Genomic DNA, 18,282 nt, shown 5'->3' on the forward strand with positions numbered 1-18,282 from the left:
TGACTGGTGGCCTCTTCCTTCTGAAAGTTAATGGTATGAGTTCCAGGTAAATTCCTGGATGCCTTAATTTATTGTGGTGAGTCCTGCTGAAATCATATTCAGCAACAAGTTACGAATGTGCAGAAAAGCTGCTGAGCCCTCTAATCAGGGGAAAGAAATATCTCTGTCTCAAAAACATCTCAGACCTCTGTCCCTTGCTGTCCATGCCTTCATTGGATGTAAGTACATCATGGGGAGGGACACAGCAGGGCATCCAGCCTCAGATGGCTTCTTCTGAGCTATTCCTACCAGGGCGTATCTATACATAAACAGAGGAAGAGACAACTTTTTGGAGTGATTTATATCATGCTAAATCAGGTGCAGATCATCTTGGAAATGCCTGATTCTCTCAGAGACTAAGGAGAAGCTGAAGCCTGAAGCTTTGATATGACCACAGCATTATTCTCTAAACACTGCAATTTCTACCTGCAGTGACATGTGTGTGATCTCAAGCCCTTTAGGCTCTTTGATCCAGATCCATAGGAGCATTAAGACACCTAATCCTGATGGAGGTATAAATGAAGAGGTTGGACATCTCCTTCAAGGATCTGGGCTTCTGCATGCTTAATTCCTGTTGTTCCCAGTGGGATGGTTTGCAGAGTTGGGACTATGCATGCTGGATTTCTCTTTGGTCATGGCCATCATTACCCATCCCCATCCTAACAGGGTGATGAGGGCATCGTGGGAGTCCGGGGCCCTGCTGGCGTGATGGTGAGTCTTAAAATAGCACAGAGGGCATATTTTACAGCACAGACAACAGTGGACCCAGGGCTGGCAATATCCCCATGAGTGATGGAAAAAATAAAAGAGGTTGATGCTTTCAGTGGGAAATAGAGACAATTTGGGGAACGTGAATTCTGATGTCATGTTGGGATGAGTGAGTGTAAATCCTGCAGGCAGCTGTGAGACATAAGGTGTCACGCAGAGCTCAATTGCTTTATCCTCTTGTCCATTTGGCTGACGCATCTGCAGGCTGCTTTTGAAGTCCTCCTGAACTATCACTCCCTCTCTGCTCTTCTTTGTCAGGTCTGCTTGTCTACATGAATTTCAGGGTCTTGTTCTGTTGTAAATTCCCTTTTCACTGACAGGGGACTGAGTCAGGGGAGATGCAAATCACAGCCGGTATTTTGACAAACACCTTTTTATTTATTAGGCTGTTATCTGTTATGTTGGAATGAATCTGTCATTACAAACAGGATGGGCCTTCATGAAGTTCCTCACAAGGCCAAGGGTGGTCGCAGTACCAGGTTTCACCCTGGGATCTCATCTCTGAAAGGCTAATTCTCAGTAAGACTGGCCTTTACACCACGAGGGCTTGCAAGATGATGTGTCCCAGTGGTCAAAGCAGCAGTGCAAGGCACAGGGGGATGGCGAAGCCCAGTTTTTGTACCCTTTGGGAAATATCTGTACTCTATCTTCTCCTCGCCCATCCTGTCCATGTTCATCCCTGTGAAGAGCTGCCAGTTCTACAGGTGGAAGGTGCCACCTCTCTGCATATTCAGGGGAGGTCGTTGGTCCCCAGTTTTGCAAATAGGTTACACCTGGGGTGACCACCATGGCTTTTCAGCTCTCCAGGTGTGGTTCCCATCCTGGCTGTGTCTCCAGGGGCTCTGACCTTCCTTGGGGAACATCTGGGGATCCCCATCACCTCCACCTAGGAGGAGCCCTCTGGGAGCAACCGTTCACATACACTCTCTGAGAGGTGGGGGTTGCTTCTCATTAATGTTAAGGGTATGAAAATCATGGCACATGGCTTGCAAAATGGGGGAGGTTGGCTAAATTTATACATCTGCCAAGACATCCTGAGTTGTGCCCAAGAACCAATGGTGGGCAGAAGCTTATGGCTAAATTTTCTCTTTGATGAGTGTGATTCACTTCTCAAATTGCTATTAGGGGGAGAGAAAGGAGAGTAGAGGCTCCTGTGCAGGTCCTACCAGCAGCTTCTCCATGGTGCAGCCTGCCCATGGAGGCAGCTCTGCCTTTGAGTGGAAGCTGCTCTTTCCTAACACCTTCCCTCTGCTAGTATTTACCTTCATGTGTCATTTTATGTTCTTTCAGGGTCTAAAAGGCTTCCCGGGTGTGAAAGGTGAAAGAGTAAGCAACAGTCATCTTATCTACACAGTGCCTTGGAGGAAAGCACCATTGTGGGGAGCCTTTCTCTGCAGCAGCCCACACTGCTGATGCCCCTGTTAAAACATCAGGGACAGTCCCAGCATCTTCTGGGAGCAGACTGGGAGGGGACCTCCATCAGTGTGTGGAAGTGTGAAGTGGCATTAGCAGCCCCTTGTAATGGCTGGGCTGAAATGAGGGTGCATGTTGTCTTTATGCATGCCTAGGTCTTTTTGGAAGGAAGTTTTGGAGTTTGGACAGAAGAGGACCCCTGATATGCTCTGGCTCATCCCCAGCTGTGCAGGGCTAGGGAGCAGATGTCCTGCAGCATCAGCAGGACAATGACTGCCCAGCATACAGCACATGCTTTTTCATTTGCATCCGTGAGCAGGAGTCCCCTTGGTCTCCTGCTACATCCCACTTGCAACCCTTGGGAAGTGCAGTACTGAGAACTGCACCCCAGATGTCAGGGATGTGCAATGGGACAGCAGGGGAGAGATCCACAACCAGCTTTGCCATTCAGAAATTCAAGTGCAGTTGTAAAGCCTGCCTCTGCTCTCCTGTCCTCACCTGGTCCTTGCAGCCCCCACCTTCTCCTGCTGTCACCACACCAGTCGAGCACTAGAGAAGATTATGAGATGCCATCAGGAATGAGTCCTACCCTTCAACCTCATGTACCATGCCTATTATAAAAAACTTCCGGGAGTAGCTACTGTTTCATACACTCTCAGTAAAGCATGTCAGATTTGAGGTTGAAATTTGGGAAATCCTGTATTATACAGGATGCCATTCCACCCTAAATGTAGTGTAGGCACATCACTGCAGCACGGAGATGCTGCGTGCCATTGGGAGGTCAAAATCCAGCAATGGCTCCACATTGTGAATGTGCTGAGCATGGAGTCAGGCAAACCCCTTCAGTCCTCTGGGTCTTTATTATTTGTCAATGTAACAAATTCTAGTAGTATGCAATCTCCTGTGGTAAGCTAATGATTTTGCAGAGTGCCCAGAGGAACTGACTTCCAGCTGTAATAGATCTTAGTGGCTTGGAGTGTGAATCAGTGGGCTGAGAAGCACAAGAAGAGCGTGTAAAAAGGGAATCACTCACTATCTTTTTTTCTTTCCTTTGCACAGGGTGATCGGGGACTTCTGGGACCCAAGGGAGAAAGAGTAAGGACATTCCAGATTGTGACTTTCTGGGGCATATAGGGTAAAAGGCTTTCAGGATTTTATAGTTGCCAGTGAGCAGATGGACAGTTATTTAAATGAGTCAGTGATCTTACAAGGTAGAGGCTTAAACGGTAAAAAATATTTACATGTGTTTTCAGATGTCTGGAGTCTTAGTGTTTTTATAGGATTCATATTGTTACATGTGGGTGAGTGTAGCCCACCCAGCATGGAGCACTGAGCAAGGTTCCCAGATGATGGGGTGCAAATGCCTTTCATTGAAGAGGACTTTAAATCCTACTTTCAATCCATGGTGTTATGTGCAGTGTCATCCATGTGCCTGGATCAAGATCCCATTCCCAATGAAATCTCGAGAATTTGAGGCTCAGGGCCTCATGTCTGCTTCTCTGTGTCCCTGCTCAGGTGTCCAGCCATCCCAGGGTGACATTTCTACTTCTGTCTAACAGAAGTTTCTCTTGTTGCAACTTGTCCTTTCACCGTGTGCCTCCAAAAGCCTGGATCCATCCTCATTATATTATACACCTATGTAGGTAGTGGAAAACAACATGTAGATGCCCCTCTCCTTCTCAGGGGTCTCCACCAGTTTCAATCTGCTTTGTTGATGCCATCCTTGCACTGAACACACAGCTCCAAGTTATGAGCTTGCATGATAGTTTTGACGGGATCCTACAAAACAACAAAAAGAGTCATTTTGGCAACTATTTGCTGGGGCACAAAAATGCCTCCTGTGAATTAAGGGAGGAAGAAAATTTCCACTGATTTTGGTATAACCAGCTCACCCCAAAGCATACTGTAATCTTAAGAAGACTGAGCTGGCTCATAGCAGGTAATGTGAAAATAACTCCCTGAGCGCTTCTGGAAAATGCACAGAAAATGCTGAACCTCTGCCCAGTGTTTTGTTAACTTCCTTCCTGGCTGGAATGGCTTGTTAGAAAATGAGTTTTAGAAAACCTACATGACGATTCTGCTTTTGAGTCATGCAGTATTAAATGATTAAGGCTGATTTGTCTCTGAGGAAGCTACTTTCAAAGGGGACTCGCATCAGAGACGAATCAATTCTTAATCTGCTTCGTGAAGAGGCCCCAAAACACTTGCCAAGCTGAAGGAATATGTAATGCATTTTCCAAAGAATACCTTAATAAAATATAAGATGGAGTGTGAGATAAAACAGAAGGGGGGTTGGGATAATTGGCTTGGGTTTGTTCTACACAATTGCGGCTTAACTTTCTTTCTAATACTCCCTTGATCGATACAGGAGTAACTGCGTGAATCCCAGGGCATGTGCTATGTACTGGATTAAACTACAGGATCTTTATCCTCCCTTTTGTTCCCAAAATTGATTGGGCCCCATCTCATCTCTGTTAGGGACCCTCCAGAGTAAGGAGGGTATATTAAGCCAGAATTTGATCAGAGTCCTATGGTGGCATTTGGATAAACTGCAAAAGATCATCAAAGTTTGGGCAATATTTATTGATGCACGGTTGTTAAGACTCCAGCAGCAAGGCACAGTCACCCTGAAAAGGGATATTTGCAACACTGAAGAGAGCTGGTGTAAAGGAAGTCCTTTACAAATGGGCTGCAGTTGCCCATTAGAAGGTGGCTTCAGCCCTGTTCCCTCCGAACTATGGACAGCATCACCACTTTAAAGACACAACCATTGCTTTGTCAGAGCAGAGCCATTTCTTGTATGGGAATAACCTTGTCACAGCTTCTTCATCTTCTGAGGAGCGAAATGTCCCTCCTCAGCTGCTGAGCTGGTAAATAGACTTGGCATGGATGTGTCCATGGGGTTACTGCATGTCTGTAGCTACTGGCTCTCTCAGGGTGACAGTTTGGGGGTCTGACCCTCCAAAAACTACCTCTGAGGGATACCCTAAGTGCCACTCCTCTCCTTCAGCTCCAACTCCATGTCCATAAATCAGGACACCATGATGTGAATGTTCATCATCCAGCTTGTAGTTAAAGATGACTAACCTTAACAATTAATGCTGTGCTGTGGAACATAGGTGCCTTCCCCAGCACATGGACCACCGTTTGGGAAATGCTTACCTTTATTGCAGATGTGTGAATTGCTATTTTGCCCATCCTAGCAGGTGCGGTTCCATCCAGTGGAACCCATGTGTTCATTTATCACCAGGTGTCTACATCTCTCTGTGTATCCTTTCTCTAGGGTGAGCCCAGGACTATTTTTGGACCTCAGGGCTATAAAGGCAGTAAAGGCGATCTTGTGAGTTTGGTTCTTACTGACTTTTTACGCTGTCCCTTCCCCACTGCTGGTCACATCAGCACTGAGCAGTGCTTGGGACAGGCTCTGAGAACCAGCACTTTGGTCCAGAGCCAGTGGCTGAGAGCTGAGTCCTTCTAGAAGAGACACAATCCACTAATTTCTGTCTTACCTTTCAGGGTGAACAGGGCCTGCCAGGTTTTGACGGAGACAAAGGCGAGAAGGGAGAGGATGGGCCTGTAGGAGAAAAGGTATGAACTTCCTGATGGGACTGAGAGAGACAGCAAAAAGTCACTGGTTGTGTGAGGCAGGGACTGATGTCTCTGCATCCTCCCTTCCCCTGTGCCTGCTGGAAAACATGGTACAAGGACACGCTCACCCAGCTCCCACAGAAAGGGAAAGGAGGATGCTGGGCTGGGGCTTGGGAACATGAAACACATCCAGTTTACCAGATGTCAATTCTGTAGTTTTGGGACCAGGTCTGCAGTACAGGACTGCTCTGGGAAAAGTGACCATTCAATTACTGCAGCACTGTAAGAGTCCCACATCTCCCTCTCCCTCCAGGAACTGGCCGTGCTACTTCACAGCCTGCAGCTCTTGTGACATTCTTGTTAAGGCTTGTTTGGCTCCTCTCTTCCTCTTCTTCACACAGGGCTGTTGCCTGGGTGGTGGCAGAGTGAGTCGCCTGCTCCTCTGCCTTTGGTCTTTGAGAGTGCCCTGTGGAGGTCTCAGGTCTCAACCCATCACCACACCACTGGGAGGAATCACATAACTCTCCCACTCTCAGACTGTGTCACAGATAAACCTCCATGTACTAATCACAACTATTTTCACATAATGCTTTTTGCTCCAAAAGTCTGACCCAGGACGGGGACTTTGCTGAATAAATATAGGTATCTACAAAAGTAGCATCCCTGTCTGACCTAGACATCCAGCTCCTGTTAGTTCCCAAGGGAACCTGTATATCAGTGTAGTTCAAGGTGAGAATTGCCTGGCCCAAAGTGGGCCTCTCCCTTGTGAAGAGGCAATTTGTGTCCTTACCACGACTGACTGCACTGATTCGGTCCCCAGCGACTGTAAAGGAAACTCATGGAGATGCTCGCATGGGTGGTCCCTGGTTTTTTAAGTCAAATGAAAGCCCATACATGATATATGTCAGACTGCGTTCTAATAAAAAATAATGAATAAGCATCTCCTAAAGCAAGAACACCTCTTGGCCAAATATCTGAATGACTTTGGACAGAGCCTCAGAGTAGTATCTCCACCAACAGTAAGTCCAGCAGGGTCTTGTATGTGAGTGTTTGCAAGGAGGCAGCTCATCCAGAGGCTTTAAGACCATTTTCTGCTTGTTTTTCTTCAGTCCCCATCACTGGGCACCAACTCTTTTACAGGACAGTTCCCTGAGGCTTCTGCCAAGCCATTCTGCAGCTGATGGTGTTCTTCCCTAGCACTGCCTGCCACACAGACCTTTGGGTTCCCTGGGGCTGAGGTCTGCTATAGAAATGGTGCTTTTTGTCATCCTCTCTGCCCCCTCCATGGGTTCTTCTGCTGACCTCTCTCAGGTGGGGACACTTCAAGAGCAGTAGGTACTCAAAATATATTTGACAGGGATTTTAAAATTTTAGGGAGTCAAAGGTGAAGCTGGCTCCAAGGGAGTGATGGGGCTTTTTGGAACAAGAGGACCAGTGGGACAGAAGGTGAGTACAGTAAGCACTTATACTAAGTCATTCCCTGCAAGAACTGACGTGTAAAATCCCGTCACAGTTTTCTCACAGAATGTAATTCTGCATTCCCTCTCCAAAACTGCTGATTGAAATGTTATGAGGCTACCAGAGAGCAGAAGTAGCTGTGCTTTTCCAGGAGACCTCTGAAGAGTTCTCCCATTTTGTAAAGCAACAGAATGCTCTGGCATCTTTCCTGGGCTAAAATAGCCAATAATGACCCACTGAAATATCAATATGGAGGCATGAGGGGTGAACTGCTTTCTAAGCTCCAGTTGCAGTCAATGGAGATGTAAGGCTCCATTTGGGGTATCTAAAGGTCCCTTTGTCTCCTCTTCCACAGCTGTAGGTATCTCCTACAGCAATCCCCATTCCCAGAGGAAATGCAGCTCTTCACCATTGTAACTTGTCACCACTTTCCTTGCAGGGGGAGCCAGGAGAACCAGGCTTGCCAGGCTCTGCCGTGAGTTGGAGCATGTTTCTCTGCATTTGCAAGTCTTGGGTGTGGGGCTGGGTTTGCACTGCTGGTCCTCTCCTCACAGTCATGTGTGGGTCAAGGGGTGGGATGGGGCGGTGTTGGCTCAGTGCTGCTCCACAAAGCTCACATTCAAAGAGGCTTTGCTGGAAAACCAGCCATGGGCATGGGGGACTACAGCCAGAGTATGTTTTAATAGGATGTTGCATTTTGCATTAAGGAACACATGAAATATGCATTTATTTATTCTTTTTTAATGCCTTTGGTGTATTAGGGGGCATTGCCAGACGTGAACAAATGATGTTTCATGTTCAAATGGCTTAAGAACGGTGACTAGAGGTTGTATATCCCATGAGAAAGGACTGGGCTACAAGTGGATATTCTCAGTGCTCAGTGGGAGCGTGTTCCTGGCCAGAGGGAAAACAGTTATGCTGGAGGACCTGGGTAATCTCTGAGTTCACCTGGTTTCCTGACAAATTGCAATTGGGAAAAAAAGAAAAGAAAAGAAAAGCAATTCTGGTATGCAAAAGTGTTTACATGCCTTTGAAATTCACTTTTTCACCTGGAAGAAACCCCCAGGTGAAAAACTTGGTCTCCAAGGTTGTCCAAAATGATAAAAAGTCCCTGCTGATTTCTTTTCATCAGGGAAAGGAAGGAATAGGAGGGGAGGGAACACCAAAAGGTGACTGGGACTTTTTCTCAGATCATGGGAATACAAACATGTTCAATTGTAATATGAAATATCAGTATTATCTTAAACTGTTCCCCAGTTATGCCTCTTTGTATATGTGTGAGTGATTCTCAGCACCTATCTGTTGCTGTGAAGTCTCCACAGCCATTCAGCACTGCGTGCTGATTACTGGTCACAGCTGTGTAACTATTTACAAGCCCATAATCCAGACTGGTAATTGCTCACTGAGAAAAAGGCCATCATTCAGTTAAGTATTTCAACCCCTGCCTCATTAAAAACAGCCTTCTGAGCACTTTGCCAAAGCGATGAGGCTGCAACATGCTCTAAGATCTCAGCATCTGGGATCCCTACGCACAGGCATTGGATCGAGTGCATTTTTTAAATTTCCTTGTAATGAACACCTGAATCCATAGGTGACAACCAGCAGAAGTGAAGCAAAGGCATTTACTGAGGCTGCTGAGTGCAAAGTAAGCACAGCTGGACTCATCCTGGCCAGCAACTATCCAGTCATGGTTGGATGATGTGCTATTTTCTACTAGCACTTACCGGGATCAGCACATTACACAGTTAACTACCAGAAAGTGATATCTTGTCAACCAAAACTGGAAGAAAGCGAAGTAATCTTTCCTTTGAAATATTTAGGTATTCTGCTGGTGCAGGTTAGCATTATCTGTGCTGTGCTTGGAGCTAGGCTGAGATAATAGGGCTTGGGTCTGGTCCTTCATTAAGTTTCTAAAATTGCAGAAGTCACATTGGGGCCGGGGCCTTGCTGGAAGGGCCACGATATATGACATCCTGGGTGAAATTCATCTGACCTCAGGTTAGATGTCTGCCACGTTCATTTTCCATATCCAAGCAAGGCATGCTCAGGCTTGTTTTACTGGCAGCTTTAGGGTACTCTTAGAGCATGATTCTCGTCATCTATTTCAGACACCTGTGTTAGGACGCAACACCCTGATGTGACTTGTTCTTCACAAACACAGGTTTCACTGTAGCTTCTAAGTGCTCACAGATACTTCACTATTTCCCCCAAGTTATTCTGAAGAGCTAGGCTAGGCTGTCTTATGTATCACTCCCCAAGTCCTTGTCTCCCCTTTTCCTGAAGACAGACACTACTTGATCCAGTCTACCTACACCCAGTCTGTCCTATGCAAAGTCTTAAAGGTAATGGCTAGCAGTTCTTATTCTCAGATCCCTCTAATTCCATCTTTCATATCCACAAATTGCTGCCAACTCGTTGCAAACATTTGTTCATCCCTTTCTGTCCTGCTGAATTCACTCTGGATAATTTAACCAGCTTGTAAAAAGTCTCATCCATTTACTTTCTTTGATTTGGAATTCTATAGGAGTTCCCAATCAAGTTGACAGCGTTTGTGTCTTCTCCCTGTAATCATTTCCCAGAGAATTTCAATGGATCTGGTTGACTTTACAACTGACCTCAAGGCAATGGGTGCATTCTTGATATTACTCCTCCTTTATCCTCTAAAAGTACTGCGTTCTTTTACATTGATATTCCTGCCGTGCTTCACCCTTCTAATATTAATATTGCGTTCTGTCTTATGCTTATTAAGTCATCATCTTGATCATGTATCAAGGCTTCCAGCTCCTCTTCTGTATTTCCCATGCTTTGTGCATTAACATACTGGCAGATTAATCCATTATTCTCACTAAAGCTCTATTATGAATACCCCTGTCCCCCTCTCTTGCCATTTTGGGTTTCCAGGATCTACGATTACCAATGTTTCTTGGCCCTCTCCATCCTGGTTTGCAGTCCTCCTCACTAGGTGTACAAGTTGGAGCTCAAAAAGCTTCTTCACCTCCTCTTCTGAGCTGAGCTCTATATTTGGCCAGCAGCCGGTGGATCCTTGCCCTCTAACTGAGGAAGCCAGGGTCTGTGTGGTAGCACCATCCACACAGCCGTGTGCCTATTCCTAGGGTGTTCAGCTTGCCTGGATGGTGGGAGACCCATCAGCTCCCTGGACCTTCTGATTTTGCACTCAGAACCACTTCTGATATGCTTCATTCTTGAATGCTTGCCAGAGCACATCTGCCAAAGCTTGTGCTGGAGCAGAGCCACCAGCATGTGACTGGGGGGATGGATGGGAGAAATCTAGGATTTTTCAGTCCACACTAATCACTGAGAGTGGTGGATTTCACAAGACATGAAAGCAAAACTGCACACCTGAAGACAAAGCAAAAAGTGAGAGCAAGTCAAAAGATTCTGGTTAACACTGGAACAATCAGATGCTAAATATGGACAGCCCAGGAAGGCTAATGGACACTCTTTTGTCACCGTTACACAGCACAATGCTACAGTCAAAACCAGACAGTAGTCTGCAAGGTCTGAAAGCTAAGTGATAATCAAGGCCTTATAACCTGGAGTATGGTAGGTGTGAGAATGGTTGTAAGCAGGAATTTGACTTTACTATAGATATCATTAAGAGCATAAGAGCTCTTGATATAGGTCACAGAATCACAGAATGGTAGAGTTTGGAAGGAACCTCTGGAGATCACCTAGTCCAACTCCCTGCTAAAGCAGGTTCTCCCAGAGCAGGTTGCAGAGTCTTGTCCAGGTGGGTTTTTAATGTCCCCAGAGAAGGAGACTCCACAGCCTCTCTGGGCAGCCTGGTCCCATGCTCTGTCACCCTCACAGTAAAGAAGTTCTCCCTCATATTCAGGTGGAGCTCCCTGTGCTGCAGTTTTTGCCTGTTGCCCCTTGTCATGTCGCTGGGCACCCCTGAAAAGAGCCTGGCCCCATCCTCTTGGCACTTGCCCTTAAGATGTTTGTAGACATTGATAACAGTGGTAGGTAGACAGCTCTGAAGAGGTACTGACGAGAAAGCCCTACCTCGCTCATCAGCTGCATGGGGACTTAGGTGAACCCGTATGACATCCCAATTCTCCTGCCTGCTGAGCAGTGTACCATTTCAAGCCAGAGGAGAGGAAAGGTGAGGTGTGGGGGTCTGCCCTGGGCTTGACAACAGGCTCCCCTGGACACTCAGAGTGGAAAAAGCCATCTCCTAAGAAGTTTTTTTCCCTGGGGGTGTGTCTTGAGGTGTCCTGAACACTTCTGATGAGTCCAGGCTGGTCAAAGAGAAGTTACTCAGCCAGATCTTTTGGCCACAGGTGGAAGACTACCCAGAATACCTTAGAGTCTTTGCAGCAGGGTATCAGACTGACCCATCTCTGTGATGCAGTGCCTGAGAACAAATGCTCATCACAGCTGTGAGGACCAGTAGCAGCTCCAACATCAAGAAAGAATTTTTCAGGGAGGATGCTCAGGACTGCAGCAAATAATTGTGGGCAGGACAGTCTAGACAAAAGATTCAGCAGGGAAGGGAAAAAAACACAGATGAAACTCTGAGGTTGAGAGTCCCAGCTACTTCATATGCATCATCCCATCAAATATTGAACACTGAAGCCCACGAGGTTGAAAGCCTTGTAGCAGAGGTTGCAGCCTACACCATGGTTTGGAAATGCATTAGCCCTTTGCTGTGTGTCTTCAAGCAGATTGTTCCTTTCAGGGCACACCACTGGGGCAACGTTCCTACTGCTGGGTTTCACACTTTCCCAGGGTAACCCAGCTAATTCCCCAGCTCGTTCATCGGAGTGGAAATGATGAGCCTGGAGACAAGGCAGACTTCTCCCTGGCTTCAGCCCAAAGCTTCACCGGAATTTGTGCCTGGAAGCAAAGATCCTCAGCTCTCAAAAATGTTTTTGCGTCACAGCCAGCACTCAGGACTTATGACTAAGCCCCTGCATTGCCATGCCTTCGTAGTACCTGGTGTCTTTGCAGTTAAATGAAGCTTGTTCCAGCAACACTTTAATAACAGAACCAAATAGCAAGAGCCATTTCCAGTACTCCACCAGTAATTGCCTTTAAATTGCCATTGTACTAGCTTTTATTGCCCAGCCTTTATTTGCCTGGCAGAACACGGAATGTAAATCTAAGAGAACAAATTTCCATTCAGCTTCTTTCCCTTGCCTAGTGCTCAAATGTTTTCTTCTTCCCCTCTTTCTTTTTATTTGTTTTGTTTTGGTTTTTCCTCCTATGCCATCTTTTTCTTCTCCTGGGTGCAGATGGCCTTGAAAAGCATCAGCTTTGTGACCTGCTTCCCCTTCATCTCCCAGACTTGTTCTAAACTTTCTAGTCCATATGACAAAGCCTCTTCAGCACATGATGTGTAGGAGTCCACCTATGGTAAGATAAGACCCAGATCAAAAACTTGCTCATGTTTACTGGACCAAGTAGCATGGCTTAGACCAGGGGTCCTCAGACTTTTTAACCAGGGGGCTGGTGCGCGGATGAGGTGGCAGGCAGCCATCTGTGGCTGCTTGGTTTCAGGGGTGTGTGTCTGTAAATACGGGGGGCCGGATTCAGGACCCTGGGGGGCCGTATCCAGCCCGTGGGCTGTAGTTTGAGGACCCCTCGCTTAGACCCTGATACCTTTCAGCCTACCAGCACATATTAAGTCTTCCTAAAGCCACTTGGACTCCTTTCACATCAAGAGCAGGCAAGAAGCATCTCATGATCTCAGGCAAACAGAATAGAGTTGGATACAGGCAGGTGGGGAAGCACAGGGAAACAAGGAAAGGTCTCTCCTTGACACAGGAGCCACTAAGGACAACTAAGAGAAATACTAAAGCTGACTGAGAAATCTCTAACTAGTGCCAGGTTCCTTCAGGATCAGGCAGTGCTCAAGTTCAAGCTTTTTAGCCGATCTCCTTGGATACAGGTGTATAAAACCCTGGCCAGATGGATCTGCACCCAGTTCAAAGCTATCTTAAAAACACCAGGCTCTTGAAGGTATCCTGGGCTTCTGAGATATAACCATCAAACCAAAAAGTTTATTACCCTCCAAGCAGGCAATTTGTCTTAGCAAACAGAGAAACTCTAGTTAGCTGGGGGTTTTATGGTCCATTTACTTCCTCAGATGGAACTTTATATTGATAGTGTCAATAAATAGCTACTATTAAATAAAGAGCTTGCTCAAGATGTTTGTGCCTGATAGTGTAGGCAGTGCTTGAAGAATGTTAACTTTACCTGATCCAGGCATGATCTGCAGAGCCATGGAGGAGCACCTGGTCAGCTTTCAAATACTTATTCTGAAATGTAAAATGTGCTGAGGCTTGGGGAGGGGTTTGAAGAAGCCACATGTTTCCCAGAGGAGGAGCTGAATTTTTATATCTGGGAATGTAAAATGTAATGGCTCTGTACTCACCATCTGACCCACCTTCAGGGGCAGCACCATCCCACCCATGTGTCTCTGGGATGTTTGCTTGTCACCATGGTCGTTTTTGAAGTGTCTGTTCATCACAGAGAGGAGAAGTAATTAGAGAGGTGATGAGTCTGCTTGGCATACAAATCTGGTAGCTGATTTTTTAAATTTTTTTTTTAAGTAAATGTGTTTCCTTTCAACAACCCACTGCAAATTAATTGCAAGTATAACATGCCACTTGTTCATCTCCTGTTCTGCTTAAACAGGCAATTAATTTTCCTCCAAGTGAGCTGAGCCCTGTGCAATCAGTGTCTCAAGTGGGGATAAATCCTATTTAATCTCACATCCAGGTTCTGAAAACTGCCATCAAAATTGGCCAGAATGGATGAGTAGACTATGACAGCCTTGAAAAAAACAACAAAACCAACAAAAAACAAACAAAACAAAACAAAACAAAAAAACACTAAACAAACAAACAAAAAAAAACCCACAGGTATTTGTTTCCAGTAGCTTTTAGTTTGCTACCGAAACAGTGGGAGACCCCATGTAAAGAGGCCCCAGTGCTGGAGGTGACTTCAATGTCCCATGCTGAGCTGAGCTGCAAGGTTGGCTCCACAAGCTGAGAACCTCTGAAGTGTGGCAAGAAGGTATCTTCTTGGAGGAGCAACTCAATCCAGCACTACCCACAAGTCTGGGCTGGATAAAAATCTCTCTTTGGCTCCCAGCTCTCCAAATGGGAGATCTCTGAACTGCAGTTGTGCGTAATCCCATGCCTGGATCTGCTCATTCATCAAACCAAATGTCACCATGCAGCACTGCTTTCCTTGACTGGTGGGTCTGAAACTGCAGATGCAGTGCCCAGGATTGTGCATCCCTCTAAGTCACTCACAGTGTATGCTACCTGCTTAATGCCCTTGCTCCTGTTTGCAACCACAGCCATCACCACCTAAATTTTCTTGGCCCAAGACTACTATTTAGCTGCTGTGTGCCTCTATTTCCCAAGCTGTAATTATAAATAAATCAACTCACAGGTTGCATTTGTAAGTGGCTTACAAACCCATGAGGAATGGGCGCTAAATCCCAGCTTCAGGTCATATTGCTAGCCCTAGGGTAGCTTCTAGCCTCAGACTGCAGGAACATGCAACCTGGGCTCTTGCTATTGAGTTTTGATCCTAATGACTGTCCTCAGCCACCTTCCCTGCAAGAGCTGACACAGAAATTAATTTTTCTCTTTTCTTTGGCAGGGTGCAGCAGGTCTCAATGGGAAGAACGGAAACAAGGGAGCCAAAGGTGACAGAGGTCTTCAGGGGCAGAAGGGGAAGCCAGTGAGTAACAGGGAAGGATGTGGTTTGACTGGCAAGTAGGAGGCTCTGTGCCTTTTTTGACCCCAAGATCATTTCTCCTCACACACCCTGCATGCCTCATTACTGGAGTTAGGTTCTTGCTCAGGGTAAGATGAAATCACTCCCTAAACCTCCTGGAGAAGTCTCTAATGCACATTCTGGCCTGATCTTTAGGACAAGCGATTCTCTGGATGCCAGCAGAGAATCTGTCCGTGTCACTAAGAACAGAATCCTAAGTTTTCCCATGTTTTTCAGCATGAGTTTTCCTTTGTTATTTACCAAGGCCCAAATTTCAGGTTCCTTCACATACCAAGTCCAGTTCTCTCAATGCTGACCTGTCTGATGGAGATAGCAGGGAACAAAGCAATCATTTGCTAAAGCCCTTATGGACCTCCCTTTCCTGGGACAGGCTGGTTCTCTGTCACTACAGGATGCCTCCCTTGCCCCAAGATAAGCTTCTGCACATGGATGGGATGTCAGCCCCTTATTGCTGAAAATGCATCTTCAAACTGATGCTCGGTGGGAACATGTCTTCCCTTTACTTTCCAGAAACAAGCTGAAATCTGTGGTTTTTCTTTTTTGTTCTCCCACGAGAGGAAAAAAACCAAACAGTAGAAGATTGTGGGAGGGAGGAGGGAAGAAAGACCTCGCTGAACTTCATGAACATCCTCTAGATCGTTCAGCTAGTGCCTGAAGGATCCAGACTTTGAACAACAAACTCATTTTCCAGGGGCAGTGACCAACAAAAAAGCTGAGGGAGACCATCCAACATTGCCACAGTGCAGGTCCTTGTGACTGTTGCCACTCCATTAGCTCCCAAACCTCAATAACATCTACTCCAACAGAGGTCCACAAGGGTCATTTTCCAAACGTTGCCCAGCATATGCTACAGACCCTGTGGTAACTCATCACAGCACTTCATCCCACTTCGCTAGCAGCCGTGTCACGGTCACCCATCTTCTGCAAGGTTGTTCCCTGTCCCACCCCAGAGCTGGCTGCATTTCTAGCATCAAGGTGACCGTGATCTTCAAGTTTTCAAGGAGCCTCTGATGATTAAAACCACAATATAAATGCAAGGTGATGCTATCACCAGGGCTGTATTTTTTACCTTTCAGTCTGTACTTGATATGTTTTTCTTTTTTCATGTAGGGAGGAAAAGGTGATCCTGGGACCACTGGTGACATTGGGCAGAAAGGAACAAAGGTAGGAGATGGGCAAGATCCTGTGAAGTCTCCATTCTTGGAGATACTCAAAAGCTGTCTGAACATGGTCCTGGTCAACCAGCTTTAGATGGCTGTACTTGAGCAGAGGAGTTGGACAAGAAGTCCTCCAGAGCTCCCTTCCAACCTCAACCATTCCATGATTCTGTGAAACAGAGGTTGCAACAAGCAGAGAAGAGAGCCCAGGCTCCCGGCTGCAGGGAGGCCAATAGCGAAGGATGCTGCAAGCAAGGGAAGAGCTTGCAGCACTGCATTGGGGTTAACCCTGTGCACATGCAGAGTTCTTCCCTCCTGCCCTCGCTTTGATTTAACATCACTACCTGTGATCTGCTTTCTCCTCAGGGCTTACGAGGGCTTCCAGGACGCATCGGTGCTCCTGGAGCCAAAGGCATCAAGGTGAGCTATGCCCAGCTTTCCATCCTGCTCTAGCCACCTCATTTCCAGCAGTGTTTCCCACTCATTCCCAGGATAGCATCACACATGAAGAAGCCACCGTAACTCTGGCAGGAGAAGTACTTCTTGGTAGTCTGGGGCTGCAGGCTGCAGCACAGGGGGACATAGCCATGCAGAGCAGGGAGCCATGGATGGAGAGGTTTTAAGGACCTCCCTTTTTTTTTTTTTTTTCATCCCACTTTGCTAGCAGCCCTGTCATGGTCACCCATCTTCTACAAGGTTGTTCCCTGTCCCACCCACAGGAAAAAAAACAACATATTGCAGGGAATTTTTTGATAAACTGGAGTAAAAAAAAAAAAAGCACACCCTGCCCACATCCCCTCCTGGTCTGTGGCTAAGCAACTGCCTGAACTCAATTCACAATTACTGCTGGACACATTGCTCCAATTGTCAACACCATTAGTCCTTCCTCTATAAACGGGGATAATGACTGTTAACGGTCTTTTTATGAAGGGTTTTGAAAAGCTTGATGAGAAGTAAGGGAGTCTGTTGACAGCTGAGCCAATGGGATATGTTCTTATTACTGTTGTTGTTATTAATATTTTCCTTCATCAGCCTTGGCCTATTGGGTAAATGAACTACTGTTCAGTGAATTTCCCACTTACTTTCACGTAGGTGGGCTTGGAGTCAGAACAGTCTAAAATTTATACTGATCTGAAGTAAGACTTTGCCCATACTTAAGCTTTCTGTTACCAGGAGTGTCATCATGTTCCCCCTTCAAGTGTGTTTTCCCAGTATTTTAGGGGTTGTTTGTGCTTACAGCCATTCACTGCTTTTTCATCCACAGGGAGAAATTGGCAGCCCTGGAAAACCAGGGATCTCAGGATCAGATGGACCACATGGACCAAAGGTGAGTATCTAAATCATGCATCTGCCTACAAGTAAGAGGTTTACAAAAAGCTTTACAGATGCTGCAAATCCACCTCTACAACAGGCTTATTTCTTTCAAATGGTACAAACAGGATTATTCTGAATCTGTTCCTATAAACCAGCATAGATCTGGGTGAAGATGCTTGGACACTGGGGTGGGGACCCCTTGACTCAACTTCATCCATCCCAGCTCTGATCCTCCACAGGCACTATTGCATGTGTTGAGTAAAAGAGCTTTTTAATGAGATTCTTTCGATCTCCTTGAATACCATCACTGTGCAGGCTGAGACACCTTGCTGGGTCACACTCAGTAAATAATATTGTAATCTGAAGAAAAGCCAATTCATTCAGCCAATTGCAGCCTGGCCAAGTCTGCATTGGCTATGATTTTATCTTGGTTCCTTCCAGGGTGAACAAGGAGCATCGGGGGACGATGGTGCCTTGGGGATTCCTGGGGAGAAAGGAGAAAAGGTTAGTACTCACCAGACTGCATCGAGCTGCCATTTCTAAAAGAATAAATTTCACATCCATCAGATCAAGTTAACAAAGTTATACACTTTCTACATCATAGGTACCCTTTCACTGGGCAAATGTCAACTGTCTGGAGCATTAAGGCTGGGACTGCAATTGGAAAGGGCAGAAGAGGGAGGTCTCCTTAAATTCACCCTCTGCTTGATGTACAAAACCCCAGACGGGTGCCTGCTTAGGATGTGGAAAAGCCATCCAAACCCTT

The 18,282-nt window shown here is 46.2% G+C and overlaps 1 protein-coding gene across 1 annotated transcript in view; it reads left to right on the forward strand.

The window, feature by feature from the left end:
- The window catches only part of LOC102056661 (collagen alpha-1(VII) chain-like), a 116,245-nt gene that overhangs the window by 83,481 nt on the left and 14,482 nt on the right, over positions 1–18,282 (forward strand). The window contains exons 70-81 of the mRNA XM_055711971.1: positions 706–750; positions 2,098–2,133; positions 3,280–3,315; positions 5,504–5,560; positions 5,737–5,808; positions 7,183–7,254; positions 7,706–7,741; positions 14,908–14,988; positions 16,156–16,209; positions 16,569–16,622; positions 17,467–17,529; positions 17,958–18,020. Of these exons, the coding sequence (XP_055567946.1) occupies positions 706–750; positions 2,098–2,133; positions 3,280–3,315; positions 5,504–5,560; positions 5,737–5,808; positions 7,183–7,254; positions 7,706–7,741; positions 14,908–14,988; positions 16,156–16,209; positions 16,569–16,622; positions 17,467–17,529; positions 17,958–18,020 (669 nt within the window). The remainder of the gene's footprint in view (positions 1–705; positions 751–2,097; positions 2,134–3,279; positions 3,316–5,503; positions 5,561–5,736; positions 5,809–7,182; positions 7,255–7,705; positions 7,742–14,907; positions 14,989–16,155; positions 16,210–16,568; positions 16,623–17,466; positions 17,530–17,957; positions 18,021–18,282) is intronic.

Source organism: Falco cherrug, chromosome 5, assembly GCF_023634085.1.
Source record: "Falco cherrug isolate bFalChe1 chromosome 5, bFalChe1.pri, whole genome shotgun sequence".
NCBI classification, from domain to species: domain Eukaryota; kingdom Metazoa; phylum Chordata; class Aves; order Falconiformes; family Falconidae; genus Falco; species Falco cherrug.